General features: G+C 36.8%; 1 protein-coding gene across 1 annotated transcript in view; it reads left to right on the plus strand.

Annotated features, from left to right (window-relative positions):
- SAMSN1 (SAM domain, SH3 domain and nuclear localization signals 1) overlaps positions 1 to 16,391 on the plus strand; it is a 178,150-nt gene that overhangs the window by 92,183 nt on the left and 69,576 nt on the right. Inside the window, exons 2-3 of the mRNA XM_049857858.1 lie at positions 3,272 to 3,365; positions 10,331 to 10,462. Of these exons, the coding sequence (XP_049713815.1) occupies positions 3,272 to 3,365; positions 10,331 to 10,462 (226 nt within the window). The remainder of the gene's footprint in view (positions 1 to 3,271; positions 3,366 to 10,330; positions 10,463 to 16,391) is intronic.

Genomic DNA, 16,391 nt, shown 5'->3' on the forward strand with positions numbered 1-16,391 from the left:
GCACTTTTTTTTTTTTTGTAAACACAGGATACAATAGATTAATTCAGTCCTAGAGAAGCGCTCATTCAAGGGGATGAGCACCTCTGAAATTTTTTCTTACATTATTACTTCTTATTTTTCTTTAGCCTAAAGTGAATCAGGGCAAGTTACCAGGTAGTTGTAGATCTGGAAATACTTTATAACACTAACCTGCAATTGCGACTATCTGCCGATGTTTAAAAATGGATGTCAAAAGTCATTTTTATTCATTTCTGTGTTTACAGCAGGGCGTTATGCCTGTTCGTTGGTTTTTCAAGATGTCTGGAGGAGATCCCTGTCATTTGGAGAAATAGAATGGTTCACTCTGATGTTTGTTTTCTTTCCAAACTGCAAGTGAGATTAACATAATCGCTAGTGATGGTGCTGACATGCATTGTAATACCTAAAGAGGAGGCATTTTAAGCCAAGATAAGGGATTTAATCTTACAGCATCTTGCAAAATAAAATGCAGTTATGAGTGGTGGGAGGCTGACTCATCGCGTTTGGGTTGGCTGTACAGTCCCAATTTACAAAATAACTGCCAGCTCGCAACTCTGCTTTGTGCCACGTACATCTGGCTGCAGAAATCCCATTTCAGGTGATTGAAGTGGTATGGTGCATTCTTTTCTAGTTGACCTGAAAGAGCTATATGTGTTTTATAGGAATAGACTTCCTACGGAAATAGGCACTTATTGCACCAGAAAAGATTGTGTTCTGAAATCATTCTGAATGATAATATACTCAGTATGCTCATGTATCTATCACATAGCGTGGGTACAGCATAGCGTGGCGTAAGTTTGTAATCCTGCTGCTAAAGACGTGTAACTATATAATGAGGATGCTGGTGTTTCTCTGTAATAAAGGAAACGGAGCACGTACTCCAAAGGATTGCTTCCAAGCTGCTCCTCACAGACTCAATAGGATTGCAACTCTTTTCTCTCTTTTAAAGTTATCAGTGAGATGTTACTTGCTCAAAAATATATTTGAGTGGTCTGAACCCTCATGAACATGGTTCAAACATTCCAAAACCTATTTATTATCAAAATGAATTGGTTTAATAAAAAAAAAATGGGTGCAAAGTTCTTGGATAAAAAGTCAAAATTATTTTAGGCATTTTTATTCTTTCACGTGGAGTAAATAAGTACAATTATTTCATCCAGGTCTCAACCAGAGTCTTGCAACACTTCGCTGTGCTGTTATCAGCTGTGAAATGGGGGGAGTACAGCTTTTGCCAGGGGTTTGTGTGTCACCCCAAGCATATTTTATCTGTGTCTGTAGGAATATCAACACACGGAAGGATACATTTTAAAAAAGAGATTGAAAACTACTGATTTAGTGGAAAGGAAGCTTACAAAATGTCTATATAAATATATTAACCTTGAAACTCTAGGAAGCAAATGATTTTATATATTAAGCATCGCCATTTTTTTTTTAATATATAAAATCATTTTATATATTAAGATTACTAGTAAGGGAAGGCAGTGAAAGAGTTAAACATTCTCTTATTTAAAAGTGTGGGGATAATTGTAAATCTTTTCGTAAATGGAACTTTTAAGAGAAATATAAAGGCAGAGACTTAATGAACTCTCCATTCTGAACCAAGGATACTGTAAATGACCCATTAAAGGCGATTGCTATAATTTTGGATCTATAAACTCGGAAATGGCATCTATCTTTCAAAAGGGAGGTGGGGATGCAATTTTATGGGTACCTCCCTGACTCCAGAATTCTTAGTTTACCTTGTTAGAAGGCTTTTAAAACAGCTTGCCCATTTGAAGCAAGATGATTTTCTTGAGCTTGTCCTATAGTTACTGAGTTTAAGGTGACTTTGTAACCCAGTGAAGTACTTATTCATAAAATCATGGTGAAACATTTTAATATGACTCATTCTTTTAAATCTTGATTAAAAATTTATTTAGGGTCTAAGTGAAGTTGGAAGATGATCCCAAGATCACATTTATTCATTGATTTACTTGTACACGTGACAAATATTTTTGAGCATCTTCTGTATATGTTGTGCTGGATAATTTGGACAGAGTGAGAATAAGAGTGTCAATTTCCCAGTCCATGCAAAGTGCAGGTCAGCCTAGGGGGACATGCAGACTCTAAATGGGCAACTGCAATCCAGAATACTAAGTGACATAAATTAGCAAAACCCTTTGACACAGTAAGTTTAAATACATTAACCAATAATTTTGGGTTTCCACTGATTATGTTCATGTGTAGATACACTATTATTAGCAAATTATATCAAAAGTTAGCTAAAGTCTCAGAAATATTTCGCGAGTTAATGGATAAAGAAGATAGAACGTTACCAGTTTTGTCTTTTTAAAACTGGTTATTTCGCTGCTCCAATATTAGGACGGTATATTCTTCCATATTTTCCTCTAGTAGTTTAAAGTATTGTTTTTTCATATGTAGTTATTTTTTAGTTATAGTAAGGACGGCGCAGGACCGGGCAGTGTTTCGTTCTGCCGTGCATAGGGTCGCTATGAGTCGGAGCCGACTTGACGGCACCTAACGACAACAAGTTATTTTTTCATCTGGACTTTATTTTTACGTTACGTAGGAATCCAATTTATGTTTTTCTCTGAATAATCAGTTCTTCCAGCACCACTTCTTCAGTGATTTGAAGTGCTCCTTCTGTCTTTATTTGAGCTTTCTTCCATTGCTTCGTCTCTAGCCCTTCACTTATATCTTACTTTTCAAAATACCTGTTATGATTATTCTAGTGCCAAGTAGATATCCTATGAGGAATAATACCCCCTACTTGTCCTTCTTCAAAATCTGGACTTGCTAAGCCTTTATTCTATGTATATTTTAGGATTATCTTGCCAGGTTATGTGCAAATCTTTTACGGGATTTTCATTAAAGTGTAATTGATTTTTACATTATTTTAGGGGGAAATTGACTTCATTATGGTCTCGTAAAACTTATCCTCTTATCCACAAACATGTATAGCTCTTCATTTATCCAAATCTTCTTTCATGTCATTGAATAATGTTTTATAATGTTCTCCATAAAAATCTTACACGCCTTTTGCTGAATGTATTCTCAGGCACCTGAGAAATTTTGGCTGCTTTTTTTTTTTTTCCTAATTTGTTTTTGCTGATTTTTGGAAACATTCTTGATTTTTAGATATTGACATTACAAATAAATATTTTTGCAGAATTAGCTTTTTAATTTTGGCAGCTAATCTGTAGTTTTTCTTAGATTTTTACACAGATAACCTGTACATTCTCCTCTTCTTTAGGAATGATATCATTCTCAACCTCCCTCTCCTCTGCGACAATGACAAGAATGAACGATACGGTGGCAGGCATCCTAGTCTTGTTTCTAACTCTCATGTAATTACTTCTAATTGAGTCTTCCAAAGGTTTTTTGTAAATAACTCTAGTCAGGTTAAGGAAGTTCAATTCTTTCCTAATTTGCTAAGAGATTATCATGAATTGATGTTACCTTTTTTCAAATAAATGCCTCAGCATATTTCCTGAGAAAAAATAACATACTTTATTTAAATATTGCATGTATGTTTATTTAAATGTTGAAGCATTCTCATACTCCTATATTAAATACTGCTTTGTCATGATGGGGAGGAGCCCTGGTGGCACAGTGGTTAAGCTGCTAATTGAAAGGTTGGCAGTTCAAACCCACCAGCTGCTCCACGGGAGAAAGATGTGGCAGTCTGCTTCCATAAAGATTTCAGCCTTGGGAACCCTATGGGGCAGTTCTACTCTGTCCTGCTGGGTTGCTATGAGTTGGAATTGACTCAATGGCAATGGGTTTGGTTTGGTTTTGATTTGTTATGATGTATTTTATATACTCTATTAAACTTAATTTTTTAGTATTTTATTCAGAATTTTTGTACCTATGTTACTACATAAAATTGACCTGTAATTTTCCTGCATTGACCAGAAAATTCGATCTCCTTTTCCCCTAGAATTCCTATTAGACCTATGTTTCAGTCTCCCAATACCCCCTCTACACTTTTAACTGCATGTTTCACAAGTTTTCTATTTATCCTCCCATGTCCTGGGAGAGTTCTTCAACATTCTCTAATTCTCTCTTTTGAGTATCTAAAATAAATTTCAGTGATTCTATGATTTAATTTCAAGATTTTAAAATCATTTATTTTTTTGTCCCTGTTGTCTGGTTCCTATTTCATTGCTTCCTATTTTGGTTTCATCATCAATTATTTTTAATTGAATATTACCTTTTCATAAGTAATTATATGTCATAAGTGTTCTTTAAATTACTTCTTTATCTGTTTTGTGATTTAAAGTGTATCTGGAATGAAACGGTTTTATTTTCAGATTGTCATTTCAGCTGGCTCTCTCAGCGTTTGATCTCTTAATGTGTCTTGGCTTATTTTGAAACAGAATTTTCTTCTCTCTTTTTTTTTCTTCTCTCTTTCTTTCTCTTTTTCTCCCTCCTTCCCTTCTTCCTTCCTGGCCTCCTGACCTCTCTCCATCTAATTGTGAGGCAAAAATCTCACAGTTACTATCTGAGGTCCGGATTTAGAACCAGGACTTACCTTGCTGGTCCAGGAATGCCACCCTAAAGTGATATTTGGTGTATCGCTGATCCTGTCTCTGAACCAGCTGGCAGCTTGTTTTATAGCCCCATTTGTGGCCGTGTTGTTGAATTCTGCTTTCTGTCCCACAGCTTCCCAGAAGCAGGAGACCCAGCAGTTGCTGGCAGAAGCTTTCTTCATCATTCTTTTGTAGCTGTGAGTACTGCCATAGCCCCTGGATTTCAACATGGAGCTCACCTTACTTAAACTAGTGAAAAGAGATTTGCTGCCTATATAGTCAGCTCTGACTCATGGCCACTTAACATGTGTCAGAGCAGAACTGGGCTGCATAAAGCTTTCAGTAGCTGATTTTTTCACAAGGAGGATGGCAAGCCTTTCTTCTGATATGCCACTCAGTGGATTTGAACCTTTGAGCTTTCTGTTATCAGCCAAGCACTTTAATCATGTGCACACCATGGGACTCTTTGCCTCACATAGAAGATGTCCATTGTCCATTACCTCACAAAGCCTAAGAGCTGGTCAATGCTGCCTGTTTCTGGATAGGGCTTAGTTTGTTTCACTTGCCACTTTGTGTTTCTCTTAGGTTTTGGGTTCCCCTATGAGTGGGAATTCTAGAACACTTAAATGTAATCATGTGGAACCTGTATATAGACCAAGAGACAGTCATTTGAACAAAATAAGGGGATAATGCATGGTTTAAAATCAGTAATTGTGTGCTTCAGGGTTGTATCTTTTCACCATGCTTATTAAATCTGTATGCTGAGCAAATTATTTGAGAAGCTGGGCATGAAGAAGAATGTGACATCAGCCTGCAATGTGCAGATGACACAGCCTTACTTGCTGAAAGTGAGGCACTTACTGAATTTGAGGCACTTACTGATGAAGATCAAAGACCACAGCCTTCAGTATGAATTACACCTCAATATAAAGAAAACAAAAATCCTCACAATTGGACCAATAAGCAACATTATGATAAACAGAGAAAAGATTGAAGTTGTAAAAGATTTAATTTTACATGCATCCACAATCCATGCCCATAGAAGAAGTAGTCAATAAATCAAACGATATATTGCATTGGGCAAACCTGCTATGAATATGTTTAAAGTGTTAAAAAGCAAAGATATCACTTTGAGGAATAAGGTGCACCTGACCCAGGCTGTGGTATTTTCAATTGCCTCATATGCATTCTAAAGCTGGAAAATGAATGAGGAAGACCAAAAGAACTGATGCCTTTGGATTATGGCATTGGTGAAGAATATTGGTCTGTCAGTCCACCACGCATCTGTCAGTTTGTCTTAATTGGGGGCTTGCGTGTTGCTGTGATGCTAGAAGCTATGCCACCAGTATTTCAAATACCAGCAGGGTCACCCATGGTGTACAGGTTTTCTGAGCTTCCAGACTAAACCAGACTAGGAAGAAGGATTTAGGAGTCTACTTCTTAAAAAAACTGGCTAGTGAAAATCTTATGAATAAAAAAAAAAAAGTAGTGGAATATTGTCTGGTATAGTGCTGGAAGATGAGCTCCTCAGGTTGGAAGGCACTCAAAATACCACTAGGGAAGAGCTGCCTTTTCAAAGTAAAGTAGACCTTGATGAATGGATGGAGTCAAGCTTCTGGAACCTTCATTTGCTGATGTAGCATGACTCAGAATGAGAAGAAACAGCTGCAAAGTCTGTTAACAATCAGAACATAGAATGTAGGAAGTGTGGATCTAGGAAAATTGGAAGTTGTTAAAAATGAAATGGAACACAAAAAGATCAATATCTTACCTATTAGTGAGCTGATAGTATTATCCATTTGGAATCAGACTGACCTACTATTCCAGGAATGGCAAACCGAAGAGGAATGGCATCGCATTCATCATCAAAAATAACACTTCAAGATCTATCCTGAAGTACAGTGCTGTCAGTGATAAGATAATATCCATATGCCTATAAGGAAGGCCAGTTAATCATATAATTATTCAAATTTACACACCAACCACTTATGCCAAAGATAAGGAAGTTGAAGATTTTGACCAACTTCTGCAGTCTGAAATTGCAATCAAGATGCATTGATAACTACTGGTGATTGGAACGTGAAAGTTGGAAATAAAGAAGAAGGACTAGTAGTTAGAAAATATAGCCTTTGTGATAGAAATGAAACTGGAGATGGCATGATAAAATTTTTCAAGAGCAACAACTTATTCATTATAAATACCTTTCAACAACACAAACAGCAACTATACAGGTGGAACTCGCCACATGGAAAACACAGGAATCGAATCAACTACAGCTGTGGGAAGAGACAATGGAGAAGCTCAATATCATCAGCCAGAACAAGGACAGGAAGGGGCCAACTGTGGAACAGGCCATCCACTGCTCATGTGCAATTTCAAATTGAAGCTCAAGAAAATTAAGACAAGTCCACAAGATCCAAAGAACTACCTTGAGTGTATCCCACTTGAATTTAGAGATCAAATCAAGAATAAATTTGACATATTGAACACTAATGACTGAACATCAGATGATTTGTGGGATGACATCGAGGACATCATACATGAAGAAAGCAAAAGATTGTTAAAAAGACAGGAAAGAAAGAAGAGACCAAAATGAATGTCAGAAGAGACTCTGAAGCTAGCCCTTGAATGTAGAGCAGCTAAAACAAATGGAAGAAATGATGAAGCAAAAGAGCTGAACAGAAGATTTCAAAAGGTGGCTCGAGAAGACAAAGTATTATAATGAAATGTGCAAAGACCTGAAGTCAGAAAACAAAAGGGGAAAATCACACTAGGCATTTCTCAAGATGAAAGAACTGAAGAAATTCAAGCCTCAAGTTGGAATTCTGAAGAATTCTTTGCACAAAATATTGAACAATGCAGGAAGCATCAAAAAAAAAAAAAAAAAAAAGATGGAAGGAATACACACTCACAGTACCAAAAAGAATTGGTCAACATTCAACCATTTCAGGAGGTAGCATATGACCAAGAACCAATGGTATTAAAGGAAGATATTGCATGAAGCTGCACTGAAGATACTGGTGAAAAACAAGGTCCTAGGAATTGATGGAATACCAATTGAGATAGTTCAACAAATGGATGCAGTACTTGAGGTGCTCACTTGTCTATGCCAGGAAATTTGGGAGGCAGCTTTCTGGCAACTGACTGGCTGAGATCCGTATTTTTGCCCATTTCAAAGAAAAGTAATCCAACAGAATGCAGAAATTATTGAACAATATCGTTAATATCACACTGAAGTACAATTTTGCTGAAGATCATTCAAAAATGGTTGCAACAGTACACCAACAGGTAACTGCCAGAAATTCAAGCTGAACTCAGAGGAGGATGTGAAAAGAGGGATATCATTGTTGATGTTAGATGGATCTCGGTTGAAAGCAGAGAATACCAGAGTGATGTTTACTTGTGTTTTATTAACTATTCAAAAGGATTCGACTGTGTGGATCATAACAAATTATGTATAACCTTGCAAAGAATGGGAATTCCGGGACACTTCATATTGTGCTCATATGGAACCTGTACACAGACCAAGAGTTAGTTGTTTGAACAGAACAGGGCAATACTGTGTGTTTTAAAATCGGGAAAGTTGTGTGTCAGGATTGTATCCTTTCACCATACTTATTCAATCTGTATGTTGAGCAAATAATTTGAGAAGTTGGACTATATAAAGAAGAACATGGTATCAGGATTGGAGGAAGACTTATTAACAGCCTGCAAAATGGAGTTGATACAATCTTGCTTCCTGAAAGTGAAGAGGACTTGAAGCACTTACTGATGAAAATCGAAGACTACCGCCTTCAGTATGGATTACATCTTAACATAAAAATAACAAAAATCCTTACAACTAGACCAATCAGCAACATCATGATAAATGGAAAAAAAAAAAATGAAATTGTCAAAAACTTCATTTTACTTGAATCTACAATCAATGCCCATGGAAGCAGCAGTCAAGAAATCAAAGGATGCATTGCATTGGACAAATCTGCTACAAAAGACCTCTTCATTGTGTTAAAAAGCAAGGATTTCACTTTGAGGACTAAGATGAGCCTGACCCAAGCCATGGTGTTTTCAATTGCCTCATACCAAAAAAAAAAAAACCAAACCCAGTGCCGTCGAGTTGATTCTGACTCATAGTGACCCTATAGGACAGAGTAGAACTGCCCCATAGAGTTTTCAAGGAGCGCCTGGCGAATTTGAACTGCCGACCCTTTGGTTAGCAGCTGTAACACTTAACCACTACACCACCAGGGTTTCCAATCACCTCATATGCATGCAAAAACTGGACAATGAATAAGGAAGACCAAAGGAGAATTGGAGCATTTGAATTAAGGTGTTGGCGAAGAATATTGAACATACCATGGACTGCCAGGAGAACAAACAAGTCTGTTTTGGAAGAAGTACAATCAGAATGCTCCTTTGAAGCCAGGATGGTGAGACTTTCTTTCACGTACTTTGGACACGTTATTAGGAGGGACCAGTCCCTGGAGAGGGACATCATGCTCAATAAGCTAGAGGGTCAGGGAAAGAGAGGAAGACCCTCAATGAGATGGATTGACACAGTGGCTGCAACAATGGGTTTAAAATAGCAATGATTCTGAAGATGGCACAGGTCCAGGGACAGTGTTTTATCCTGTTGTACATAGGATTACTATGAGTCAGAACCAACTCGAAGGCACCTAATAACAATGTGATTTGGAATCAACTTGACGGCAATGAGTTATAAGTTGTCATTAAATCCTCAGAGCAAGTCTTTTTAATTTTCCCAATAATTTTCCATGTGTTTGAAGCAGGAGTGCTTAAAATATGAAACTGCAGAGGGTATTTGCCTGAAAGTTCTAAATGTAGGCAATACATTTATTTTGTTTATATTGTAATAAGATATTTTTAAAATATGAGGACATTTTCAAAGAAATACTGCATTTTTAACTTGTTTCAAGAAAGAAACCGCTTTAATAATCTCTCAGGCTCGGATATTGATGACACCATTATCAGCATCATCAGTTAATATTTCTAGAACTTTTCATTATACAAAATGTACACCTCTCCTTTGAGACTGTTTTTATGTGACAATTCTGTCTAAAAAGGAAAACAAAAGAAAAGCAATTCAGTTAATAAGGTTACTTCCCAAATACAAAGCAGATTTACAATGAAATTTGCAATGATTTTAACTGCAAACTCATACACAGTTTAAAATATGCTATTCCATAAAAAAATAAAAAACAAACTCAATATTATTTATTAATATAAATTATCTAAACATAAACATTAACGCTTTGTACTTGTGAAACACTTTTGCTATTTTAAAGCACAAATGTTATCATTTTATCCATATAACTGCTCTGGCAGGTGAGTAAAACTCTTGTATTGCAATTTAAGAAGATGAAGTGCAGCAGATTGTTTCTTATGTAAAGACATGGTACTAATTAGAGGCACACACAGGACTAAAATCTGTGACCTCGTACTGTATACACTTTATTGGTCATCTGAATATATTTAGTACCTTGATGTCTTCATAAAGCATTTTGAGGAGAATCATCTCATTTTGTGCATTCCTCCCCAACACTTAGAGTCATGTTGAAATTCCTGGGTCTGGAATGAAGGGGCAAGAATGTCTTTCTTCACTGTCTTGTTCACTGTTGTAAATTGGCATACCATAAACTCTGAATCCCTACGTTCAGGGTAATATAGATGGGGGTGGTACAGAAATGTGGATAAACAAATTAGACTCCTCAAGCAAAATTGTCATTCTGTCATTTCTCTACTTGTAAATCTCTGTTTTGTAGGAGGGTTCTATGGACAGCTTATATGAACCAGTCTCAGAGCAACAAGCTAACCAAGAGAGCACCTTGGGTAGAACTGGTTCTCCTTTCTCACCTTTTGGGGAGAATGGACAAGCATCCAGCAATCTCTCCATGGTGAGTGAAACCTTGAGTTCATTGGATTGCTTCCTATTGTGTATTTACAGTTGTTTGTTCAATGACATTTGTTGACAAATTGAATCCACCAGCTGCTCCACGGAAACCCTCTGGGGCAGTTCTACTGTGTCCTATAGGGTCACTATGAGTCGGAATCGACTTGACAGCAGTGGGTTAACACAGCAAAAATTTCACTGTTGTTGGAGGATTCTTCTTGTGCTTCTGGTTTCTGTGTTTCTGTTTATTGTTGTCACTTTCATGATTTGAGCTTATTGATATGAATGGCCATTTATTATGTATTAAGAGATAATAGAAGTTAACTCATTTAAACTTCAAAGCAACCCTATGACATACAAATGATTATACCCATTTTCTAGATGAAGAAATTCCAGGAGAGAAACAACTTGTCAAGGGTATAGAACCATTAAATGTTAAAACTGGTATTTAAACAGATATGCTTCTGCATCAGTGGTGTACTGCCAAACCAGCTCTTCAGGAAAAAAAAAAAAACAGTAGTCAAACAAACAAACCAAGTTTGTAGCATTTGCCAATTTCCATGGCACAAATACTCCCACCCTGGCCAGTTTTAAGCTACCAATGGCTTAACAACAGGCTCACAACACCTGAATATTTAATTATTAATTTTCGAGAATGATGGCTGCAGCATACCACCGGCTACCTTGCAAGTTTGTGCTGTTACCACTTTTCAAACTGCCTCTTGAATTTACGGGCACACTCCATCAACTTATAAAACATGAGGTGAAGGTTATCAGAATGCAAATGCAAATTGGTTTTGTGAATGATCTTTAAAATTGCTAGAGGCACAGAAGTTCTCTGTGCTCTGCAAAGTTGGATCTATGCCTGTTTAACAGTGTTGGCTGTTCCCTGAGTCATTAAAAAAAAAAAAAAAGATGCCGTTGAGTCTACTCCAACTAATCTTGACCACATGTGTACCAGAGTAGACCTGTGCCCCATAAGGTACTCAAAGGTTGATTTTTTTTTGCAAGCAGATTACAAGGCCTTTGTTCCATGGTGCCTCTTGGTGGACTCAAACCTCCCACATTTTGGTTAGCAGCCCAGCACTTTAACCATCTGCACCACTCAGGGACTTCATCTTGAAGTTAATCCCGTATTAATAAACTTATTTTGTTTTGTTGTGGTTTAGGATAATACAACCCAGTCATATGTCTAGTGTAAATAAAGAACTTTTTTATACCTATACAGATGTTACCTCCTACCCTTATAATTACACTTTTCCCAGTAACACAAAAAATGGTGTTAGCTACCATTTATTCAGTGCCCCTTTTTTGCAGTGCACTGTACTACATGATACATGTATATGAAATTATTTATGTTTATCCTCACAATAATTCTAGAGAGGTTTAGAGATGTTGAGAGAGGTTAAATAATTTGCCAATAGAAAAAGAGGATGAGTCAGGAATCAAACCCAAATATTTTTTACTCTAAATAAAGAGATAAAGTAAATTGTTTTCAAGTTTTACACCTACTTTTTTTTTGAAGTATTTAACTCTTTGGAAACATTGAAAACTACCTGTTTCTATAGCTTATAGAAAGTTCCTGTTTCCCAGATCAACTAGAAACAATCTAATGTTAGTTAGTAAACAAGTTCCACAAGAAGTCTTACTAAAATAAAAATAATATAAAAATATTTTTAATGTAGTGAAAACTCTTCGCTCAAATGTGAACCTTTTTCAATATCCATTTTTGTGTTATATAGTGTTAGTGTTGTTATGCAAAATAGGAGACAATAATACATTTTACATATTAATGTGAGAGAGATTGACCATTTGCATGGAGGCCGTCAGTTGACATTGCCAATGTTTGTAAGCATTTTCACCATATAATTAGAAAGAAAAAATGAATATGTGGAAAAGCCTGAAGATATTTTCTTAAGTATATGAGTTTAATAGGTATATCTGAAAAACGGTCAGCTCCTTTTTTTCAAACTACACTTACATTGGGAAAGTAGATGAGAATAACAAAAACATTATTTAAATTGTGACAAGCCTCTCTCTCTCTCAGTACTTAATTAAAAAAAAAATATATATATATATATATATATATATACACATATAGAGTTCCCAGATGGTGCAAATGCTTAATGTATTCAGCTGTTTACCAAAAGGTTGGTGATGGCAGTTTACCCAGAGGTGCCTCAGAAGAAAAGGCTAGCAATCTATTTCTGAAAAATCAGTTATTAAAAATTCTATGGATCACAGTTCTACTCTAATACATATGCAGTCATCGTGAGTATGAATCTATTTGATGGCAACTGGTACTAGCATATATTGAAAAGTCAATTCGTTCAGTCATTTATTCTACCATTTCATTGTTGAATTATACCAAGCCTATCAAATTATTATTGATATTTATTACATTCCTAATGGAAATGACTCCGCTGCTTTAATAAGTCTTTTAATAATGAACCTAGAAGATTTTAAGTGTCCACTTCTTCAGGCTCCATATTTAAAATTTAGAGTTTTCATGATTTTCCCTCTAAGACTTTGAAGAATGGATTTTTTTTTTCCTCCTAGTATTCTTACTCCTCTTTCTTTTTTTTGTCCTAATTCCAGGGGGGAAAAAATTGGACCAGCCTTCACAGTGTCAGGAAAAGATTATTTTGTATAGATTCGTACTCTAGAAATACTATGAAAACACCCCTAAAGTTAGTGGAGTTATGCCTCAAGCCTCGTAGTCCTCAACCCAAAGGTGCTTGTAATCTTCCTAGAGAGGAAAAGTGCCTCCAAAGTCTTCAGAACAAATCTGATAGCATGTCTAGTTGTTGCTGTGGAAATAACAGTCTGTGACAAATATTATGTCATTTGCTGCACAGACAGAAAACAAAAACCAAAATGGGAGAAAAATACTAGGAATGTTGGGTCCCTTCGCAGATACTGTGTTTACCCAGACCCAGTGCCATTGAGTCGGTTCCGACTCACAGTGACCCTATCAGACAGAGTAGAACTGCCCCGTAGAGTTTCCAAGGAGCCCCTGGCAGATTCGAACTGCCAACCCTCTGGTTAGTAACTGCAGTGCTTAACCATTATGCCACCAGGGTTTCCGATACACAGACTTAATAAAGTTTTGCTATATGGAAAACACTGTTTTAGGCACTGCGCAGTGTTAGATGAACGTAAGATGGTTCAGACTCTCAAAGAAGATGAACCAGTGTAAACCAACTACACAATTAAGAGTTGAAGAAGTGTTACATGCAAAGAAATTTAATTTGGAATTTAAAATGAGGTCATTGTAAATACCCAACTTGTGCTTTCTTTGCAGTCCCAGGAAGGGCTGGTGTCACAGATTGAATTGCGTCTTCCAAAAATATGCGTATCAGTTTGGCTAGGCCATGATTCCCTGTGATTGTCCACCATACTGTTGTTTGATGTGATTTTCCTATGTGTTGTAACTCCTATCTCTATGTTGTTAATGAGAGAGGATCAGTGGCAGTTATGTTAATGAGGCAGGACTGAATCTATAAGATTAGATTGTGTTTTAGTCAATCTCTTTTGAGATATAAAAGAGAGACTCAAGCAGAGAGACATTGGAAGACATAGACCAAGGAAAGATTGATGACAAGGACCCTTCTCCAGAGCCAACAGAGAGAGAAAGTCTTCCCCTGGAGCTGATTACCTGAATATGGACTTATAGCCTACTAGACTGTGAGAGAATAAACTTCTATTTGTTGAAGTCATCCGTTTGTGGTAATTCTGTTATAGCAGCACTAGATGACTGAGACAGTTGGTAACAGAGCTGGTCCAAAGACAAACCAATTTTAAAAATGGACTTTATTAAAGTATTTAAAAACAAATACTAAGTGATCCACTTGTAATAGATTAGCAAAACCACAGAGTTTTGGAGTACCACTGTCAAAAAATTATGGGTAAATGAAGATTCAAAGAGTAAACAAACATGCAACCAAATAATGTGCTGAAATATTAGCTTAACTAAGGCATCACTACTTAGTTATTAAACTTAGTTATTAGTTAAAATGCAGGCTGTAATTGCTTTGTTCTGTACTTATTTTAGTACCTCCTTATTATGTCTGAAACTAGAGTTTCAAATAATAATAATTTTTTTATTATGTCTGAAACTAGTAAAAATCTTGAATTAGAAAAACAGTGAGCATATAAAATATTTGTACCTCTGCCAATGTGAGGTTAACTGATTCAAACTTGAATTATCTGGTTTGCCATCTGTATTAATTGAAATAAGCAAATTGTCAATTTTCTACTTCATTTTGTATCTCAACTTAAATTGGTAAAAAATTTGAAACTTTTCAAAAGTGAGCTTAAATGCATGGCAGGTGAAACGTCTGTATTATTTACATCAGCACATAGCAAAGAAAAAAAAAACCCTTTGCTGTTGAGTTGACTTCAACTCATAGGGACTCTGTAGGACAGAGTAGAACTCCCCTTAGGGTTTCGGAGGTTATAAATCTTTACAGAAGTAGACTGACACATCTTTCTCCCATGGAGTGAATGGTGGGTTCGAACTGCCGACCTGTTAGCAGCTGAGTGCTTAACCACTGTGATACCAGGCTCCATCTAGTACATAAAAACCAAAACCCATTGCCACTGAGTTAATTCCAACTCACAGCAACCCTGTAGGACACAGTAGAAGGGCCCCATAGGGTTTCCAAGGAGAGGCTCGTGGATTTGAACTGCCAATCTTTTGGTTAGCAGCTGAGCTCTTAACTGCTATGCCACCAGGGCTCTATCTATTACATAAAACCAAAAACCAAACCCACTGTTTTCAAGTCGATTAGGACTCATAGCAACCTCATAGGGTTTCCAAGGCTGTAAATCTCTGCGGAAGCAGACTGCCACGTCTTTCTCCCACGGAACTGCTCATGGTTTCCAACCGCTGACCTTTTGGTTAGTAGCCCATCACTTAAGCCACTGGGCCACCAGTGCTTCTTATCTAGTACATAGTGTTCATTTAATAAATATAGTGAAACCTGCGAGTTGGAACTCGATGGAACTCCCTTGTTTTTCCAGATCTCAAAAGTTTTCCACCTTTGCCAGGGCACAGTCTTGCCACTTTGCTGTCTCTCCTTTTAGTGCAAAACATTTGAGTTTTCCTTCTTCGATAGGTTTCTGCCTTTTGCAGGCTTTACTGTATTTCTAAGTTTAATGAATGGTTCAGTGAAAGTTTGTTAATCAAGCTAAAATCAAAAAAATCCAGTGCCGTTGAGTCGATACCTACTCATAGCGACCCTATAAGGAATATCTTAATAATAATGGAGAGAAGATAATGCAGCATGTAAAAGCCAGCTTTGGAGTTGGACAGATATTAATTCTCATTCTAGCATTTCTCCTCTGCAGAATGAGTTGAATATGCACTTCTCACTTATCAACATGATTAGGTTCCAAAGACCAAGTTATTGTGTGAAAATCAGCATTAAGCAAAAATGGAGGAAGAGCACATCAAATCACAAATTGGAGGATGACTACATCATTACATAATTTTCAAACTACTGAGAATCAGTTGTTTGAACAGTTAAGTTGACACATAACCTTAACCATTACAACTAGCATTACTCTCACCTTGTACCTCGGTGTTCCTTATGGTCAGATGTTTGTTGTAAATGTACAAAACAGTCTGATAGTATATTTTGTACTGTTGTTGTAAGTGCAAAATGCTGGATAACGAGTTGGTCAGTAAGTGAAGAGTGGGTGTAATCCCCTTTATTGGCCTGCTGGAGCTCAATTTCAGACAACAGATTCTATTCTTGGTAATGTTAGCAGAAAGGATTTGTTGTTGTTGTTAGATGCCGTCTAGTCAGTTCCGACTCATAGGAACCCTATGTACAGTAGACTGAAACACTGCCTGGTCCTGTACCACCCTCACGATCACTGTTATGCTTGAGCCCATTGTTGCAGCCACTGTGTCAATCCATCTTCTT

The sequence above is a fragment of the Elephas maximus genome, chromosome 18 (genome assembly GCF_024166365.1).
Source record: "Elephas maximus indicus isolate mEleMax1 chromosome 18, mEleMax1 primary haplotype, whole genome shotgun sequence".
Taxonomy (NCBI): domain Eukaryota; kingdom Metazoa; phylum Chordata; class Mammalia; order Proboscidea; family Elephantidae; genus Elephas; species Elephas maximus.